Source organism: Doryrhamphus excisus, chromosome 10 (assembly GCF_030265055.1).
Source record: "Doryrhamphus excisus isolate RoL2022-K1 chromosome 10, RoL_Dexc_1.0, whole genome shotgun sequence".
In the NCBI taxonomy this organism is placed as follows: Eukaryota; Metazoa; Chordata; class Actinopteri; order Syngnathiformes; family Syngnathidae; genus Doryrhamphus; species Doryrhamphus excisus.
The window spans coordinates 16,761,740-16,778,008 of NC_080475.1; the positions used below are offsets into that span (position 1 = coordinate 16,761,740).

Here is a 16,269-nt window from a genome sequence, read left to right on the forward strand (position 1 = left end):
ATGCGTCTCATTATTTAATTAAAATTGTTAATTGAAAATGCAGAATTTTACAACTTCTGTCAGAATGAGGACAGTTTACATTTAACTAATACCATATAAACATACCGAAAAGAACATCATACATCATAAACATAACATCGCACTATGTGGTGACCTACAGAACCTTAATGCATCGACATCTCTGGAAGAACAGTCAGTCATGTGCTCCATCAGGGAAGAGCAGCCTGCGCAGACTTCTCTTCACACTCTGAAACTCCTCCTCTTGCTGCAAAATGCACACAACCACAGTGAAAACCTTCCATCCACAATCACAGATTCTCTGGAACAGCAAATGTACAGTTGACCACAACGTGTCCCACAGGACAACTTCTAAAATTTTCTCATGCATTCTTTTCAGCAATTGAATGAATGAAGTTTTACTCCACCAAGTAGGGAACTTTTTTCAGTTAAGATCTCATGTATGACAAATGCAAAAATAGAAAGCTCCACCAGTCGATGTTAAACAGGATCACGAGTGTCAGGCCCACTTACCATCTTTTTGAGAAGTCTCTCTTGAATTGTTTTTAAGTCTTTCCTAATCAGAGCCATCTTGAAACAGCAGCAGAGTGGCCCAATGTCAAGGGTATATGTAGACCACATGAGCGGGCACACACACACACACAAGATATGACACAGGATATAAGTTGGTCTCACTTTACAATAAGGTACACAAAAATAGTTACAGATGAACTAATGAAGAACTACTGACTGGAGGAGTTGCTGAGGAACTAATTAATCATAGTTAGGGTTAGGTAGGTTTGTTCCTCATTAGCTACTGAAATTGTATCTACCTTATTGTTAAGTGTTACTCATAAGATGACAACAAAATGCTGGTCATATAATGCAGTGATTACAAAACACGCAAAAGTGAGAGGTTCTAAAAACAATAAGTGATCTAATCTTCAGTGGAAGCTTGTTGGCAATTGGCTACAGTGAGTCGGTCAATCAGTCTGAATCTAAAACAAAGCCAATGAAGGACTGTAGATGGGTGTCTGTAAAATAAGTTCAGACCTGGGATGTGAACAATCGCTCCTCATACTCCAAGCTTGGACACACGTCATTCTGGAGGGTTCTCTTCAAGACCTCCTGACTGGATGGAACAATCAAAGCAGACGTTGTAATCAGTGTTTCCAACTTAGCGACTTTGCTGCTAAATCTGTTATATGAATATAAGTTTGGTTTTTTTACCTCTTGGTTTCCTCCTCTCGATAAGATTGGAAAGATATGCACTGCTTTTTCCAGTACATCTGTAAAAGTGGCAAAACATTCGTCACACATTGGTGAAGTCACAAGAAAACATATACGTAGTGGGAATCTCATCTGACACAAGACTATTTGGTTTGAGTGTGTACTGCATGTGTGAGAGGGAGCGAAAGGGGAACAAAGGAACAGTGTGATCTACACTTAGGTCTTTCTCCATGCTATTCAGCACAGCGTTCCCCTGCTCCAGTTTGTAGAGCTCATCCAGGAGGACTGCCTTGACTGCTTCAAGCTGCTGAGTCCTGCAGAGTGCACAGAAAACACACAATATAAATTTAAAAGAGAAACAATTTGGAGGAAAACAAGTACAGGGTTTGAGCTATATTTAATTCATTGTGTGAGCATTACAGGAGGAGTCATATGATCCAAAAATGTGTCATTTGCAACATTAAGTAAATACTTACTGACCTGTGTTTGCCAAGTTGCATGCTGAAAGAGGAGACATGTTGCTCTACAGCCTTAATCCCCTGCTTGTTGTAACCATCCATAATTTTAAAGCGATTCTAAATGAAAAAGCATTTCATAGACAAGTTCATAAACAATTAACAAATGCTTTTACAAACACATACGTAGTGTTATCAGGGACTGTTATTATGGGCAAGTAATAGAATATAGCAGTAATAGCAATAATGTAAAATTTATAAATCCATTCCACAAGGTGAAAAGTGTTAACACAAAACACGTTGTTATAGTTAAACAATTATTTTTATTTTATGTTTTCCCTCTCCTCTTGTTGTCCCCCTTCTACCCCCTTCAGATTAATAAAGGGCCATCTCATTCATTCATTCATCGTTTGACATGAATAGAACAAGTATACATTTTAATGAAAGGGATAAATTAACATATAAGGGTACTTTTCTCTTCATGAAAAGTGTGATTCTTGACATGACTGTTCCCAAAAACACGATGTGGCAGCAAGCTCAATATCTTCCTCTTTACCACCACCTTCCTGTTTTGCCATAAGTTATTTATTCAATTAAAATCATGCTTGTCACCTCAGTAACCCAAAATGGAGCCAAAGAAAGTTGCATGTGGCAGCATTTTTGAGAGAAGTTGAGAAACATGACATATGCCAAAAAAAGAAGGTGGTGCTGAAGGGGCGGGTCTTTGGGAACAGTCACGTCCTCAATGAAGGTAAAAGTAACCTTAAATGTTAATTTAACCCTTTCATTCATCATGTACATGTATTCATAATTATTTTATGTAAAAGTATAATTTAAAAACTACAAAATTGTGTTTTGTGTGAACATGTTTGAGAGTTAATCACTAAAACATCACAGACGGCCGAAATAGCTAACTTCCGGTTCCAGTTGCCATTTGGTTAGCAAGCTAATGATATTTTGTAATAAAAATGAATTAAAAACACAGTTGGACTCACGCAGTGTATTAATACTGCAACAATACTCATGCCACATTGTACACTCACAGAAAAATGTACGTAAACTGAGGAAAAACGATGGCGCAAACTTTCAAACAAAAAACATGCTAACCGGGACGTACGGTAACTGAGGTTCCACTGTATGTACTGTATGTGTCCAACCTTGAACTTGTTCCTTAGTTCGGAGCTGAATTGCTGACATAGTTTACTGGGGTTGAGTAAGACATCAGGTAGCTCCAAAACCTCCATGTCTTGATCTTCCCCATCAGCATCCCAATGACTTGATGACACTGTGAAGGAGGTGGACAACGCCTGGCTCATCTCACCTTCAGCCAACACCTCAGCGACTTTAGAGGACACACAAACCACAGGAGCGATTCAGGAAATTCAACTTTAACATCATGCCACAAGCTGCATTTTTAAAGTATTTTTAAGTATCATTACAAAATGAAATCCGAAAAACACTGTGGGCTAATTTCGTGGTGCAGCGCAAGATGGTAATTTGGTCCAGTGCTGTACTGTACACAGCCAGTACAGTAGACTGGACTGCACAAAGATGGCATGGGGGCGCACCAGGGAAGGTGTCCACATTTTCAGCTTGGCGCTGTACGCTGGCCACACCATATTGGCGCGTCGAAGGGCAGGTGCGGCACGCCTGCGCCTCGTCCACGAAGTTAGAGCCCCAAGTGTTCACTTTAATGTAATTTAGGGGAAAAGAATACCGATGTGTGCATGCATCATCTTTTTTCTTACAAGAGTTGAGCAACTTGCGAGGTTTTAATCTAGAAGGGTGCTTCCTTCTTGCTTTTTTTTCCTCTCTCTCTTCTTCCTCCTCCTCAGAGCTACTGGACAAAGGGAGGGTGCGCTTTCGATTGGGTCCTATCACAAAGTCTACTGGTTACAATTCTTAAAATAAGGGTTCTTTGTAAAACATATTTGATAATATTCCAGGTCTGTATATTGCATGTCTTAATTTCAACTGCTTAAATGTGAAAGCATTTAAATGCAAAGCTAAAAGGCACACCAACTCTTACCTGAGATGTGGCAATGTGTCGAATCTTTGTCTGAATGGGGTGCTTTCTGTTAGAAGGGAAATTATGCATTATTTCATGTTTGATGGTCACAATAATTAAACAACAACACCAATCTATGAGACAATAGACACATACTGTACAGTACAACCAACCTCTGTTTTCTGACAAACAGCCTGTGGAGTAATTGGGCTTTGCTTAATTCTACTGGAGCATAAAGATGACAGACTCAGGGAAAACTGAGATACATTAGATGTCTGACTGAAGCTACAGTGGAGGTGATGACTGGTGTTGACTTCAGGGAATGATACATGGGGAGTACGGGAGATGGCTGGCAGCTTTGTGGATGTCAACTGGAGACAGGGAGACATTGACAGAGGGGACTGAGGAGATGAGGACAATCGCTGTTGGATCGGACATCCATGCATCCATCCATCTCCTGTACCGCTTATGTTTGTCTGCAAACAAACGGACAAAAGAAAGCAATGTGATGTGAAAAAGGAGTACAGGAACTATAGAAACTTAAGAAATAATCGACTAATGAAACAGTTCCATCTAGATCATGTGTCAAACTCAGGCCTGGAGAACTTGGCTTAGCTACTCTGCTCCACATATCATAGTAATAGCACGCAATAGAATGAGTGTACCGATTGCAAAAAGTGTATTACCTCTATTGCCTCGGGGGATGTTCCACTTAAGGAGAAAGAGTCTATTTTGTCACTGAATCTGGAGTGATGTTTAGGTAGCCTGGAGATTGGTGAGGCTTTCTGGCAAGGAAGGTGTGGGGAGGAACAGAGTGGGGACCCTCGCAGGCTGAGAAGAGGAGAGCAGGGCAAATCCAGGGACTGGTTGGACCTTGCATGTACTGGAAGCGTTAAAAATAAGCACAGTTCAAACGGCTGGCTTGAATGCTCAATAAATGACTTATTTTACATTTAGAGAGGGAAAAAAATGGAGCTTGAAAAGCAACACTTCGTCAACATGAATACATACTGTACATACCATACTCACTTGACACAATTTTGTACAGTGGAACCTTGATTAGCATGTTTTTATATTAAGATAAACAATTCCGGTTTGCATACATTTTACATTTAGCGTATATCAAAGCAAAAGTTGTGCTTTTTTGCTAGCTAAACATAGTTAACTAATACAACTATGAAATCATCTTGATTTGCCATGAAGTATTTTAAGAAGTGATGAAGAAATTACTTTTATCTAATTGACCAAGGTGGGCTGCACGGCGGCGAGTGGTTAGCGCGCAGGCCACACAACTGGGAGACCCGAGTTCAATACCACCAGCTCTGTGTGGCGTTTGCGTGTTCTCCCCGTGCATGCGTGGGTTTTCTCCGGGGACTGCGGCTTCCTCCCACATTCCAAAAACAAGCTACATTAATTGGCAACTCCAAATTGTCTGGTATGAATGTGAGTGTGAATGGTTGTTTGTCTATATGTGCCCTGTGATTGGCTGGCGACCAGTCCAGGGTGTACCCTGCCTCTCGCCCGAAAACAGCTGGGATAGGCTCCAGCACCCCCGTGACCCTCGTGAGGATAAGCGGTAGAATATGAATGAATGACTAATTGACCAAGGTCATTAATATAATGTAGCATCTTACACCGCATCTTCTCGATAGAGGGAGGAGCGGTCCGGTGGGCAGGAGGACACTTTGACATGGTCGTCTGTTCTTGGACATGAATTTTTGCAGCATTGGACTTGTTGTCACGAACAATAACTTTGTGTATCTGTTGGTGAAGAAAATTCATATCTTAATGGAAGTTTATGTACGTATATGTGCACAAATATGTGATGCTTAAGACAGACTGAATATTAGATAATCATTCAATCCGGATATCTGTAGTGTATACACACACTAAAGCAGTACCATAGAAACGATCAACAATTTTCAGTCATGCTGTTATTACAATAGCATATAGATTAAGAAAACACCATCAGAAATATACCTCAGTAGTTAAACTTTGTCAAATCACTATCATAGGCTGACAACAAATATACTGTAATATATATATGTATACTGTAAAAATGCACTTGCATGTGTTCCATATTTTCTGTACCGTAGGCAGACTAATGGAGAGATTACCGCGGTTGTTAAAGGTTTGTCAAATTCTGACTGGCTCTCATCCGTGTCTGGCTCCTTGTAGTTCTTAGCAGAGGCTGCAGCTCGCTGAGGTCGCTTTCTAGCACTGCATGGTCTGCCAGGTGCTGCCACGGGTTTCTTCACAATGTTTGGTTGTTCCATCTTCCTCAAATTAGGTACGTTCTAGGAAACAATGACACCTTGTGGATGGCTGTTGTAATGCACCTTGAAAAAAAATAGTGACCAACCTTGTTGAGTCTTGGATTTCTTTTAGCAGGTTTTGGGGAGGATGGGGGTAAAATCGGGGATTCATCTACCATGACAGAAAGATAAAAACATGTCACATCAACATGTCACTACCTGAGACATAAGATTAGGAGGACGACACACAGCCTACATGGCTGGAATGCTTTGGTTGTGATTGGTTTCTTTCGGCCATAAGTAATTATTTTTGGCTTCTTGCTCGACTCTCTCAGCCAGCTGACATCGGTGGTGCCATAGTCTATGTCTGCATCACTGAACAGCTGCTTCTTCTTCAGCTGCAATATATGGCACAGGACAAGATAGGTAGTAAGTATTTACTGCATTATACACCAATTACTACATTGTCTTTGGTGTTCGAATAAAATGTAAATTGTGAGGACATCAAATATACAGAATGAAAAAAAACAAACAAATGTAATATCATAAAACATACTTTTGCTGCGGATTGTCTTTTCCCAGTTGTTTTAAGGTGCACTGAGGAGTCATGAAGGCTTCTGGCAAAAAGTAAACAATAATTACAATATATTCATTAATTCATTCATTTTCTACCATGGATACCATTTAGGGTCACATGTGAGCTGGAGTCTATGAAAGCACATGTGTCAATTGCAGGGCACATATAGAAAACCACTCCACACAGAGACGTACTAGCTGCGATCCGAACCAAAACCACCAGGCTATGAGGCAGATTTTCTGATCGCATACTTCAACATGCTCATAATAATTACACATAATTCAGACAAAGTGATGGCCTGGATTTGGCCAACAGACATACTTGTTTGATATTGTAGATTTGTCAATGAGTATTTTGTCTCTTCCCTAAACAGGGATAACATGACAATACACACAGCAGTTAGAAGATAATAATTTATCAAGCATTCAGGTATTATAAGACAGAAAGGTATTATTTACCCCTGCACCGAATGGTTCATCGGTACTAAATGAAAACACATCTTTCCTGTACAACAGAAAAAAGTATGAAAAACATTTGGTATAAAATGTCAACTTCTCAAGATGAACGTAATCACCTCTGATTAGTAGAATTTGATTCATCTCTACTGTGGGACTTGGTTCCATCTCGTCCTTCAACATTTTTCTGCAGCAGGTACAATTATCAATAACCTCAAGGTAGTGACTCACCATGATAAATCAATAAAAGTAGCTGTTACTTACTTTACCAGATGGAACGCAGCTCATATTAAAGAGTTGCCTATTTACACAGTTGAACAAAGACAACCCACTAAAAGCAACTGTCATAGGACAACACAAGTGTGTGCACTGTGTACCTGTTAACATTGAATGGAATCCAGCGGTGAGGAACAGTTCCAACTTTTTCTTTGGTTTGGTTGTTCCTGGTATAATGCCTTGAGATGAGTTCCACCATGTTCTCTGCAACCTTTGCATTTCTCTAAATGAAATCAAACATGAGATATAATATCAGAATGCTGTTACACCAATTTGCGATTGGTGTAACAGTAATTTGGATAATGTAATTTGGATTTCCATCATGGTGATGATTAGAGGTTGAACCTGCAATAAGTCATGTCGAGGTTTGATTACACTAATTTACAACTGGGTAACGTCATAACATAATTTCATCATCCAACATTGTTGTGTCCACCAGACGTTGCATGTAACATTTGACAATGTAGGAGTGAAGAAATATGAGCTTGGATTACAGAAAGCAACAATGCATAACCTTGTTTGGTGTTCTCTCCTGGTTGTATATGGATGCCTTGATTGGAGCTTTGACTGGCAGGACATCTGTTACCAATAATAGCTTGCCTCTGCGCTTTTCATTGTCCGGGTCTTTTCCTTCAACAAGAACGTCTTTGCGCAGTTTGGAAGCAGATGAGTCCCCATTGTGTTTTCCTGTGGAGCCCTTTCCATCAGACCTTAATGCCATGGCTATGGTAGCTTCCTTTGGCCCAAAATCAGGGTTTTCAGGGTTTTTCCGACTGATGACCTCTTTTGGCTGCTGGGCGGCGTGGGTATGAAACTGCTTTATACTAGCTGGGTCTGGAATCTTTGGAGCAGATGAGGGGCACCTCTGGTTCTTTGGCAAATCGGAACATAGCTCTACACAGATGAAAGTGTATGTTTGAACATATTTTAATCATCAAGAAGAAGGTGTTTTTGTTTAGGTGCACTTACTTGCTTTTAAAAATTACACCAATTGTGCACAAATTGCTTACCGGGATTTGGCAGATGACACATTTTTTGTGTAGGCATCTTGAGAATATCTGAAACTGACATTTTCCTCCAGTGAGACCTGCAAGTTGACCAAAGAATCATTATCTGATAAACACTATACACTAAATATATATTCCAAATTGAATATATGTTGGTCCTTACTCATTTCTTTCAGTTAGAGGCTGGGTGTCCGGCACAAAACAATCTTCTGTAAAAAAGAGATGTGAGTAAGACAGTGTTGTTTCAACAAAGGGGTGTGATCCGGTCTTCAGTTATGTTGCAGAAAACAATGTTATTGTTTTTGCACGACAGCTATTCGTACTTAAAATTTGATGCAAAATATAACCTATGAAATTGTTGTATCCGCCGGATATTGAAATTAACATGAGCCACGTATTGCAAATCGCAATGGATTGTGAGGTACCCCAAGATCCCCAGCCCTACGTTTACTTTCAGATTGAACTGCCTGGCAGTAAATTACCCTGAGACTGTTCTGTGCCCTGTCCTGCTTGCATCATTCCTGTTGCTATCACTGGTATGTTCTGCAAGACAGACAGAAAAAGTTAATAATGCAAGGCGATTCATGATTTAATTTACAAGCTGGCATGAATATTATCAGCTGGCATCATAACATCACAGGGAATAGCACAATTATGCACATAGCACTTAAAATAATAATCTACACGTACATTATGCATATACTATGTGTATACACACACACACACACAATCTTAAAGGGGAACTGCACTTTTCTTGGAAGAGGGGGAACATTCCATAGACATACCCGTTTTCTTGTGCCACCTGATTCTGTGCTGTTACGTGAATTGCTGCGGCTGAAGGTTTCATCAGAAGGCTTTTCTTCTGCTAGGTTATTTTCTCTCTTTCTATCAGAAGCAGGTAACATCTCCAGAGATGGTTTCCCTGTCCCCATGCACAAAGAGGCAATAACTGAGAATGTCATTTGTTTAAGCAAACATGTAGTCAGTGTTTGACTACTGATTATAAAGATACTCATTGTTATGGTCTAGTGCAGTGGTTCTCAGTTTTCTTCTGTCATGCCCCCCCCCCCACCAGAGTGGACAGAAAGTTTTTCACAACACCAAATTTAAAATGCTATTGAGAAGCTGATAATATCTATTTTTTATGTGTCCTGCACAAACTGAATTCAAAACTGAAACCAGGAAAATGAAACAAAATGGAGAGCTGTGAACCAGGTGTATTGAAGAGTCAAACTGCATGTCGAGTACAATAAATTTGTACATGTTGGCAGGTCTGCACTAAGATTGATAGTACTCCCTGTCTTTCACGGCCCACCTGACAGTTCACCACACGTCTCTGGAGAGCCCGCCCAACAAGTACCGGTCTAGTGTCACATACCTGTACTTGAAGGTATTCCACCTGAAAGGACACTTCCACCATGTACACTCCCTTTGGAACTGCTGTTGATGAAGATGGTTGACTCTGAAATCCTCATCTTTGTGGGGGCAGAAAACCAGGAAGTAGACAATTTATATGGAGTACTAGATGAGGTACAACAAAAGTCTTTCGCCTGCGCTGATGGAGGCCGCACACGCAAAAGGCAGGAGGCGTTGTTTTTGTCGCTGTCACCAGGGGACAGCTGACTCTCTGGAACAACGGCCTGCTCGAGAGAGACAAAACACATTCACGGCACGATTTAAGTGGTTAACATTCGTTCTAAGCATACTGTTCATATCGACTGTACGCCATACCTGGGAGTTGCCCTCCATGATAACATTTACTGTGGTCTCTGCAACAGATGTCTTTACTGCCATGGTCTGTAGGAGATAAGACTTTTTAATGCAAATACCCAAACAGGCTCAATTACAAATGTTAGTCATACATGGTTGCCAGGAACTTCTCCATACTACTTCTGTATTTTATGTGTTTATTACTAATAAGTTTAAAACACAACTAAATACACTTGTGCTTATAAATGTTAATAAAAAACATGTGCTTTACTTTGTTCTTTTTGCTTCCATAGACGTAACCAACAGTTTGCATGATGTCCAAGGCAGAGCTGAAGTGGACAACAAGACTTGATCCTTCGATCACACCGGCCACAACCACTTCTGTCAGCTGCAACTTTAGAACTTGTCTCTTTCCCCTCTCTGGAGGAAATGTACACATTTATGCAGAAAATCGGCGGGGTACAGATAACAACCGTTCACACTCTCATCCAAGTCAATTAACATGCATCATGTTTACGGAAAGTGGGAGGAAAACCAGAGTGCCCGGAGAAAACCCACATGCATAGTGTATGCAACTACCTGTAACAGTGTAACTTTGGACTTCCTTGTCACTGATGCAAATTGTATCCCACAGGCCTATCTACGTGGAAAAGGTCATGAGGTATAACACTCAGATGCACAGTTGGTTTTGGCTGTGTAAAGTACACGTACAGCCAGTCTTGACATACCTGAGACTTATCGTCAGCATTGGAGAAGTAAAAAGAGATGCATTGGCTGCCAAGGTTGAAGTCAATCCAGAATTCGTTCATCTTATCATCCGCAGGCATCAACAGCTGAGCATCACACCATGAGCACAAATGTTCAGCACTAACGGTAGTAAATTCTCGAACTGCATTCCAGCTTGACTACTGAGACACTCAGACATACTGTACTTAACAGCCACAGCTACTGACCTCAAACTTGTCCAAATAAACCTTCAAACACGGGAAGGAATGAACTCTGTAGTCAAGAGGACATTTATATGTCAGTGAAATAAACACTCCATCATTATTGTAACGTCAAACTTTACTCTTCTAAGATTTTCAGAGTTAACCTTGGAAAGCCTGGTTCTAATTAAAATAAATCTATTTAGTGTACCTTCTCCTGTCTCCTTGTATTCCATTCACAAAGTTCAGAAACCTGCGACAATCCTGAAATCAGAAAAGTGTAGGTCAGGGCAGTGCAAAAACTGTAAAGGCACATTATGGAGATGACATTTTTTACCGCCTCAAACTCGGAAACTTGGATCTGGACAAAAGCACCAGCCACATGAGCCATGCTGAACCAGTGATCCGTGAGTTCCATTCTCTGGTCGGGAGTGGTCATTCGGAACAATGCCTCAATCAGAGCGATCTGAAAATCATAATCTGACAAAAACAGACTTTGTTCTACATTTTTGTGCAGGTATGAATAAAATATTAATGTTCTACATTTTGTCTTTGTGCATTCATGAATAAAGGAAGATTGTGTTATATTAAGGATTTACCCCCGCAATGTGATATCTGACCGGCCAACTTGGTCCTGTAGGAATATGATGAAGCAGAGTAAATGCAGTAAGAATAATGTGTGAATAATGTGAATAATGAGTGTGTCAATAAAGTATTTATTATATAAATATCAACACTAGTAGTAAGTTGAAAATATCATCAAAATACTACAGAACCAAATTGAATTTCTCTCAGAGATTAAAAAAGTATCCATCATTGTTCTATACATGAGATTTTTAACATAGCCCCATAAAAAGAAGTCCATGGCGGTAATATCTACTGAACAAGGTAAGGCCGGGGAATTGGGCTATATCTGTTATTTAACAGAACTTATTTTTGTAACAGTGTACCTGAAAATCACAACTACTATTATGCTAATTTTCGCCGCTTAGAATTATTTAGTTGTGGACTCCTGTAGAGCTGCTACTACAATAAAACACACATAAATGTTTAGAGTACGTCCACTCTGCTGTGATTGGTCCCACTCCCAAGCGCTCCAGAGGACTTCTGGCTACGTAGGTGAGTGCAGGCCGTTTGCAGCCCATATAAGGAAGTTCGGCTTGCATTGACGTCTGGACAACTCGGTGTTAGAAAAAAAACGAGCGTGCAGAGCTATCCAAAACGTCTTTCAGAACTCACTTCCAAATGCGCAAACCTCACTATCTGATGTTTTGGCATCGTTTAACACACAAACACAATATTGAAACAACATACTGTATATAGGTCAGAAAAGTGGAAAATCATAATAGGTCCCAATTAAATGGATAAACAAGTAAATAGAACAAATGTGATTACATAATATCTGAGGCCTCCTGTGAGCTCAGAATCTTCTTTTCTTTCTTCAATCCCACCGGGATTTTTTCCAGAAACATGTTAAATTTACGGATTGCCTAGAAAAATATGAATAGTTACATTTGTGAATACAGACAAAAAGCATAATTGAGTAATGTTCATCAAAAGTGGTGCATCAAACCTCCTTCTTGATGATGATGTAAATTCTGGCATCGACTACCAGGTGGCCAATAGGATACAGGAAGGACTCGGTCATTCCATAAGCCGCTGTAAATGCATAATGAGTCATGACATTTTATTTTACATTCATGATCAGGAGTCTAGAGTAGACAATATGTTCACACTAGAGATGGCATAAACTCTCAGAAAAGCAAGAAGAAACGTACCTTGTTGGGACGCTTCATGGACCACCTGTTACCCAACCAGAGACACATAACAATAAGCATAATACAGTAGGAAGGTACAATAAATTAAAGCCAAACACTAGCTCACCATTACAGCATCAAAGAAGTCTTCAGAAAGTCTGGACAAAGACTCGTCCCACTGTGGCTTGCATTGAATCCACAGTTTCTTGCATTTCTCAAACCACTGAACCATGTGCAAAACAATATGATTTAATTGTTTTATTTCATAAAGAGTGTACAAAAAGTGTGTGTGGTTAATATGCTTATCTTTTTCATCAGGCCTTGAGCTATTATTCCTGACAGTCCTTGACCTCCATCGGGTAATCTAAGGTTCCCCCCACACTTGTGTAGGATTGCAAGACCACCACAGGCTGTGTTGGAGTCTTTTTGATCCAAGCTCTGCATTAATACATCTCTTACTTACTTACATGTGGTGGTTTCATCAAATGCACACACAGTTAGACATTAACTGTGTAATTTCAGAAGCATACAGCATCGTATCTCACCTCTGTGATAAGTGTATCCAGTTTGTTAAGAAATTGTTGGGGACATTTTATGGTCGTAGCTTCATTGGTAGTCCTTCGCAGGAATCTGTTCAGAGCTGAAACGTCTCTGCTATTGAATGCATCATCCAGGGCTTTTTCCAACTATAAATATAATCATTGCTGTCATTTAGCATTCAGTGTGAGTATACCCCATACACTTCATGCTATGCATTGGACTTCTATTAATGACGAACGTTGTATACCTCTGAAGTCATTATTCTTCAAGCTTTGCGGCTTAGAAGCATCTGAGGGGGAAACTTTGTGAATTGTTACTGTTTTAAAATTAAGTGAATAAAAAACTTTGTTGCTACACACACACACACACCCTTCAACCATATGTAACTGACACAGAAGTTCGACATCAGTTATTCCAAATAAAACTAAGCCGATTTATGATATTATGCTCATGAGGAGTACGTTAGCCTCGACGTTTATGTAGTCTCCTAGCATGTGTCGCATCACAAGCAGTGGCTAATTGTTAAATGTTTCAAGAAAATCCCGTGTAAATAACCTTTCTAAAACGTTACTTAAATTAGGGCAAATTAGAGATTTAAAAAAACTTGACTGCGGTGGTGAGCTAAAAACTGAAATACAGTAGAAGTCATATACAAAGATGTGCAAAGTTTTGCTAATTTTCACACTACTCCGGAAGGGGCGCCAATTCCTGAGGTTCAATCAGCACATACACGAAAACATACACGTTGACAAAAAAATACCTTCAATGAGGAAGAATCCGCTTTCTGACATTTACTTACGTTTCAAAAGCGATGTATTTTCTCTTCTACACAACTAAAATTATGCGCCTACTTACGCACTATAAATGACAGCCCATTCAATTCAAGCTCAAACCACGTCTTTTAAAATTGTGTATTTATGGGTTTTATGGTTATTACGGTAATTGCTCATGACGTCACTTAAGTTTAACTCTGTCACCCATACTTATTCCACCATTGCCGAAAAATAGAATTAGAATCACCTTTTATTACACAAAAATGCACATTGTTTGTGGTTATTAGCAAATTAAAAAAAATAGATATTTATAATCATTCTTCCGCATTTGGCTTACAAAATTGTGTGGCACATGTTTTTCTATACAGAAAAAAATATTTACATTTATTCATTTATTTTCTACCGCAGCTATCTTCAAACATGACAACAAGTGTTAAACCATAAATAATATTGCTCATAGGTGCTTTCATTTACACTTTATACTGAGCTTTATTTCCATTCAGACATGAAGGTGCTTCCTTTTTAAGTGAACGATGAAAACATTTAAAAATTAAAACCGAAAGCTGTAGTTACAAATTAAGTTAGTGTGTATTCATTTCTCTTTGGGTGAACTTCTTAAGAGTTTATTCTGCTAGGGTTATAATAGGAAATTTGATTGCATTGCAATTTTACAAAAATGACAAACAAGTCACACATTTTCAATAAGTGTGCTTAATGTTTTTTTTGTGCCAGCATCCTAAAAAAAGTGAACCATACTGTCCTCGCATTCCTTGGGCACCGAATGCTTGTAGTTATGACATATTAACTTATAGTTATCTCCATCGTTGTTGTCCCAGTATTCAGCTCCACAAACCTTATACTGGATGGCAAACTCTAACACTGCTCCAGGCTGCAGGAATGGAGGAACAGGCAGGTGGAAATGAAACACATCACAACTGAGTTGACCTCCTCCTTCACGGATCTTGGAGCTGGTCGACACCCACGAGGCCTTAGTTTCTGCACAGCTCTTCCACTCTGTAAATGAATAGCGGACCGTTACAGCTTTCTCAAAATCCAGATTAAGCACCTGGGCGATTCCAATCACACTGAGTTCTAAACACAGGACTCTCTCGAGGCACACTTTGCGCTTAAAGAGCCGATGCAAGAACGCAGGATCATCGCCCGGCTGTTGGTCAAAAAGTGGCTTTAAAAAAGGCAGGGATATCTCCAAGTGCTTTCCATCTGCCATTTCTGCAGCCATAAGCAATCTAAAGCTGACATGGTGTGGCACAGAGGGTTCCTCTCCTGAATCAAAAAGTTTGATATTCTCCAAGTCTAGGCCCAGGGAGTCACTAAACCGTACCCCTATATGTCGGTATTGCCTCCTCTTCTCTTTGACAGGTGGAAGAGACTGCGACCGTTGTCGGATGATGGATTTTGGCATGGGCTCACAAGAGGCCGCGTGGACCGCAGGGGGTTTTGGTGAAGACAACCGGGGACCTGGAGGCCGGATGGGAATCGGTGTCTTCTCTGAATCACTTTTAACTCCCCGTAGCATGTTGGTCAGGTCGATGGTCAGGCAGGGGTTTGAAAATACTCTGCGTGAGCTTGACATTGTTGTCTCTTGTTCAGCGCTTGTGAACAAAATCTTCTCTCGTCCAATAAACCAGCCGCTGTCCATGCTGTCAAGGTACAGGTGCCCTGCTCACCTACAAATAATGTAGAAATCACTTAGTGCCTACATTATTTTACTACATCTTTACAACTGACAATATGTTACCTTTGTAACCGTCTAGTGTGTGTCGTAGTGTTTTTATTTAGTCGTTTTGCTGTAGCTATCGTTTGTGTTGTAGTTATTGTTGTGGCTACTGCCTATATGACATGGTGGGCAACAACATTGTGGTGATAAATGCAGGAAATAAAGTGGGCGTGTATTGAGTACGTGCAAAGCTGCATGTATTGCTAAACTTCAAACTTCACATGGACATTTTTTTTCTTACCATACGAAGACGCCAAGTGTGGTAATAAATCTACATTTCACGCCGCAGTCTCGGCTTGTTCCTCCATGTCCGTATGCTAGTCTGCAACACAGTTTGGTGAGCACTTCCATAACGCTCAAAAAGTGGGAAGTTTCCCTGCACGGTCGATCAGCTATCATGCAGTAGCTAGTAGGAAGCTGTACACACAGGGCAGCTGGGAGATGGAGTGATTCACGTTATGTTTTTCATGTTATGCAGGTGTAATCCAAATAAAGTCTGTTTTTCGGAGATGTATCACCCCGCATCCATGTTAGACCTACCTATTGTTTACAATGGACGAAGTAA

The 16,269-nt window shown here is 40.1% G+C and overlaps 2 protein-coding genes across 5 annotated transcripts; both read right to left on the reverse strand.

Annotated features, from left to right (window-relative positions):
- Nucleotides 1-17: 17 nt before the first annotated feature.
- On the reverse strand, nt 18-14,118 carry sycp2 (synaptonemal complex protein 2). Of its 4 annotated transcripts, none has more exons than XM_058085005.1 (43): nt 13,993-14,118; nt 13,441-13,482; nt 13,199-13,339; nt 12,958-13,091; nt 12,781-12,883; nt 12,675-12,699; nt 12,470-12,555; nt 12,292-12,386; nt 11,496-11,530; nt 11,234-11,376; nt 11,108-11,160; nt 10,924-10,969; nt 10,699-10,803; nt 10,550-10,610; nt 10,242-10,390; nt 9,992-10,057; nt 9,639-9,900; nt 9,046-9,182; nt 8,743-8,803; nt 8,424-8,469; nt 8,264-8,340; nt 7,768-8,147; nt 7,355-7,476; nt 7,242-7,278; nt 7,097-7,164; nt 6,981-7,026; nt 6,844-6,887; nt 6,502-6,562; nt 6,202-6,343; nt 6,053-6,117; nt 5,808-5,987; nt 5,325-5,451; nt 4,377-4,573; nt 3,864-4,166; nt 3,712-3,757; nt 3,431-3,556; nt 2,840-3,024; nt 1,708-1,802; nt 1,442-1,541; nt 1,228-1,286; nt 1,051-1,129; nt 532-588; nt 18-265 (listed from the first exon to the last, which is right to left on the reverse strand). In XM_058085005.1, exons 2-43 carry the CDS (start codon nt 13,450-13,452, stop codon nt 194-196), a joined length of 4,428 nt encoding a protein of 1,475 aa, XP_057940988.1. In that variant the 5' UTR covers nt 13,453-13,482; nt 13,993-14,118; the 3' UTR covers nt 18-193. The 4 variants fall into 4 exon arrangements, with proteins under 4 accessions (XP_057940988.1, XP_057940989.1, XP_057940991.1 ...); XM_058085006.1 differs by lacking the exon at nt 13,993-14,118 and adding an exon at nt 13,954-13,979; XM_058085008.1 differs by lacking the exon at nt 3,431-3,556.
- A 189-nt stretch (nt 14,119-14,307) lies between these two features.
- On the reverse strand, nt 14,308-16,255 carry ppp1r3da (protein phosphatase 1, regulatory subunit 3Da). Its single transcript, XM_058085017.1, has 2 exons — nt 15,946-16,255; nt 14,308-15,654 (listed from the first exon to the last, which is right to left on the reverse strand). The coding sequence occupies exon 2, from the start codon at nt 15,624-15,626 to the stop codon at nt 14,703-14,705; it is 924 nt and encodes a 307-aa protein (XP_057941000.1). The 5' UTR covers nt 15,627-15,654; nt 15,946-16,255; the 3' UTR covers nt 14,308-14,702.
- Between the last annotated feature and the right edge of the window lie 14 nt (nt 16,256-16,269).

Excerpts from the sequence above, each read along its gene's own strand:
- ppp1r3da (XM_058085017.1), bottom strand. The coding sequence starts at position 15,626 with ATGGACAGCGGCTGGTTTATTGGACGAGAGAAGATTTTGTTCACAAGC.
- sycp2 (XM_058085005.1), bottom strand. Across the intron at positions 12,556-12,674 it reads CCATGAAGCGTCCCAACAAG|CGGCTTATGGAATGACCGAG; the intron begins GTACGTTTCTTC and ends ATGCATTTACAG. Across the intron at positions 6,888-6,980 it reads ATGAACCATTCGGTGCAGGG|GGAAGAGACAAAATACTCAT; the intron begins GTAAATAATACC and ends ATCCCTGTTTAG.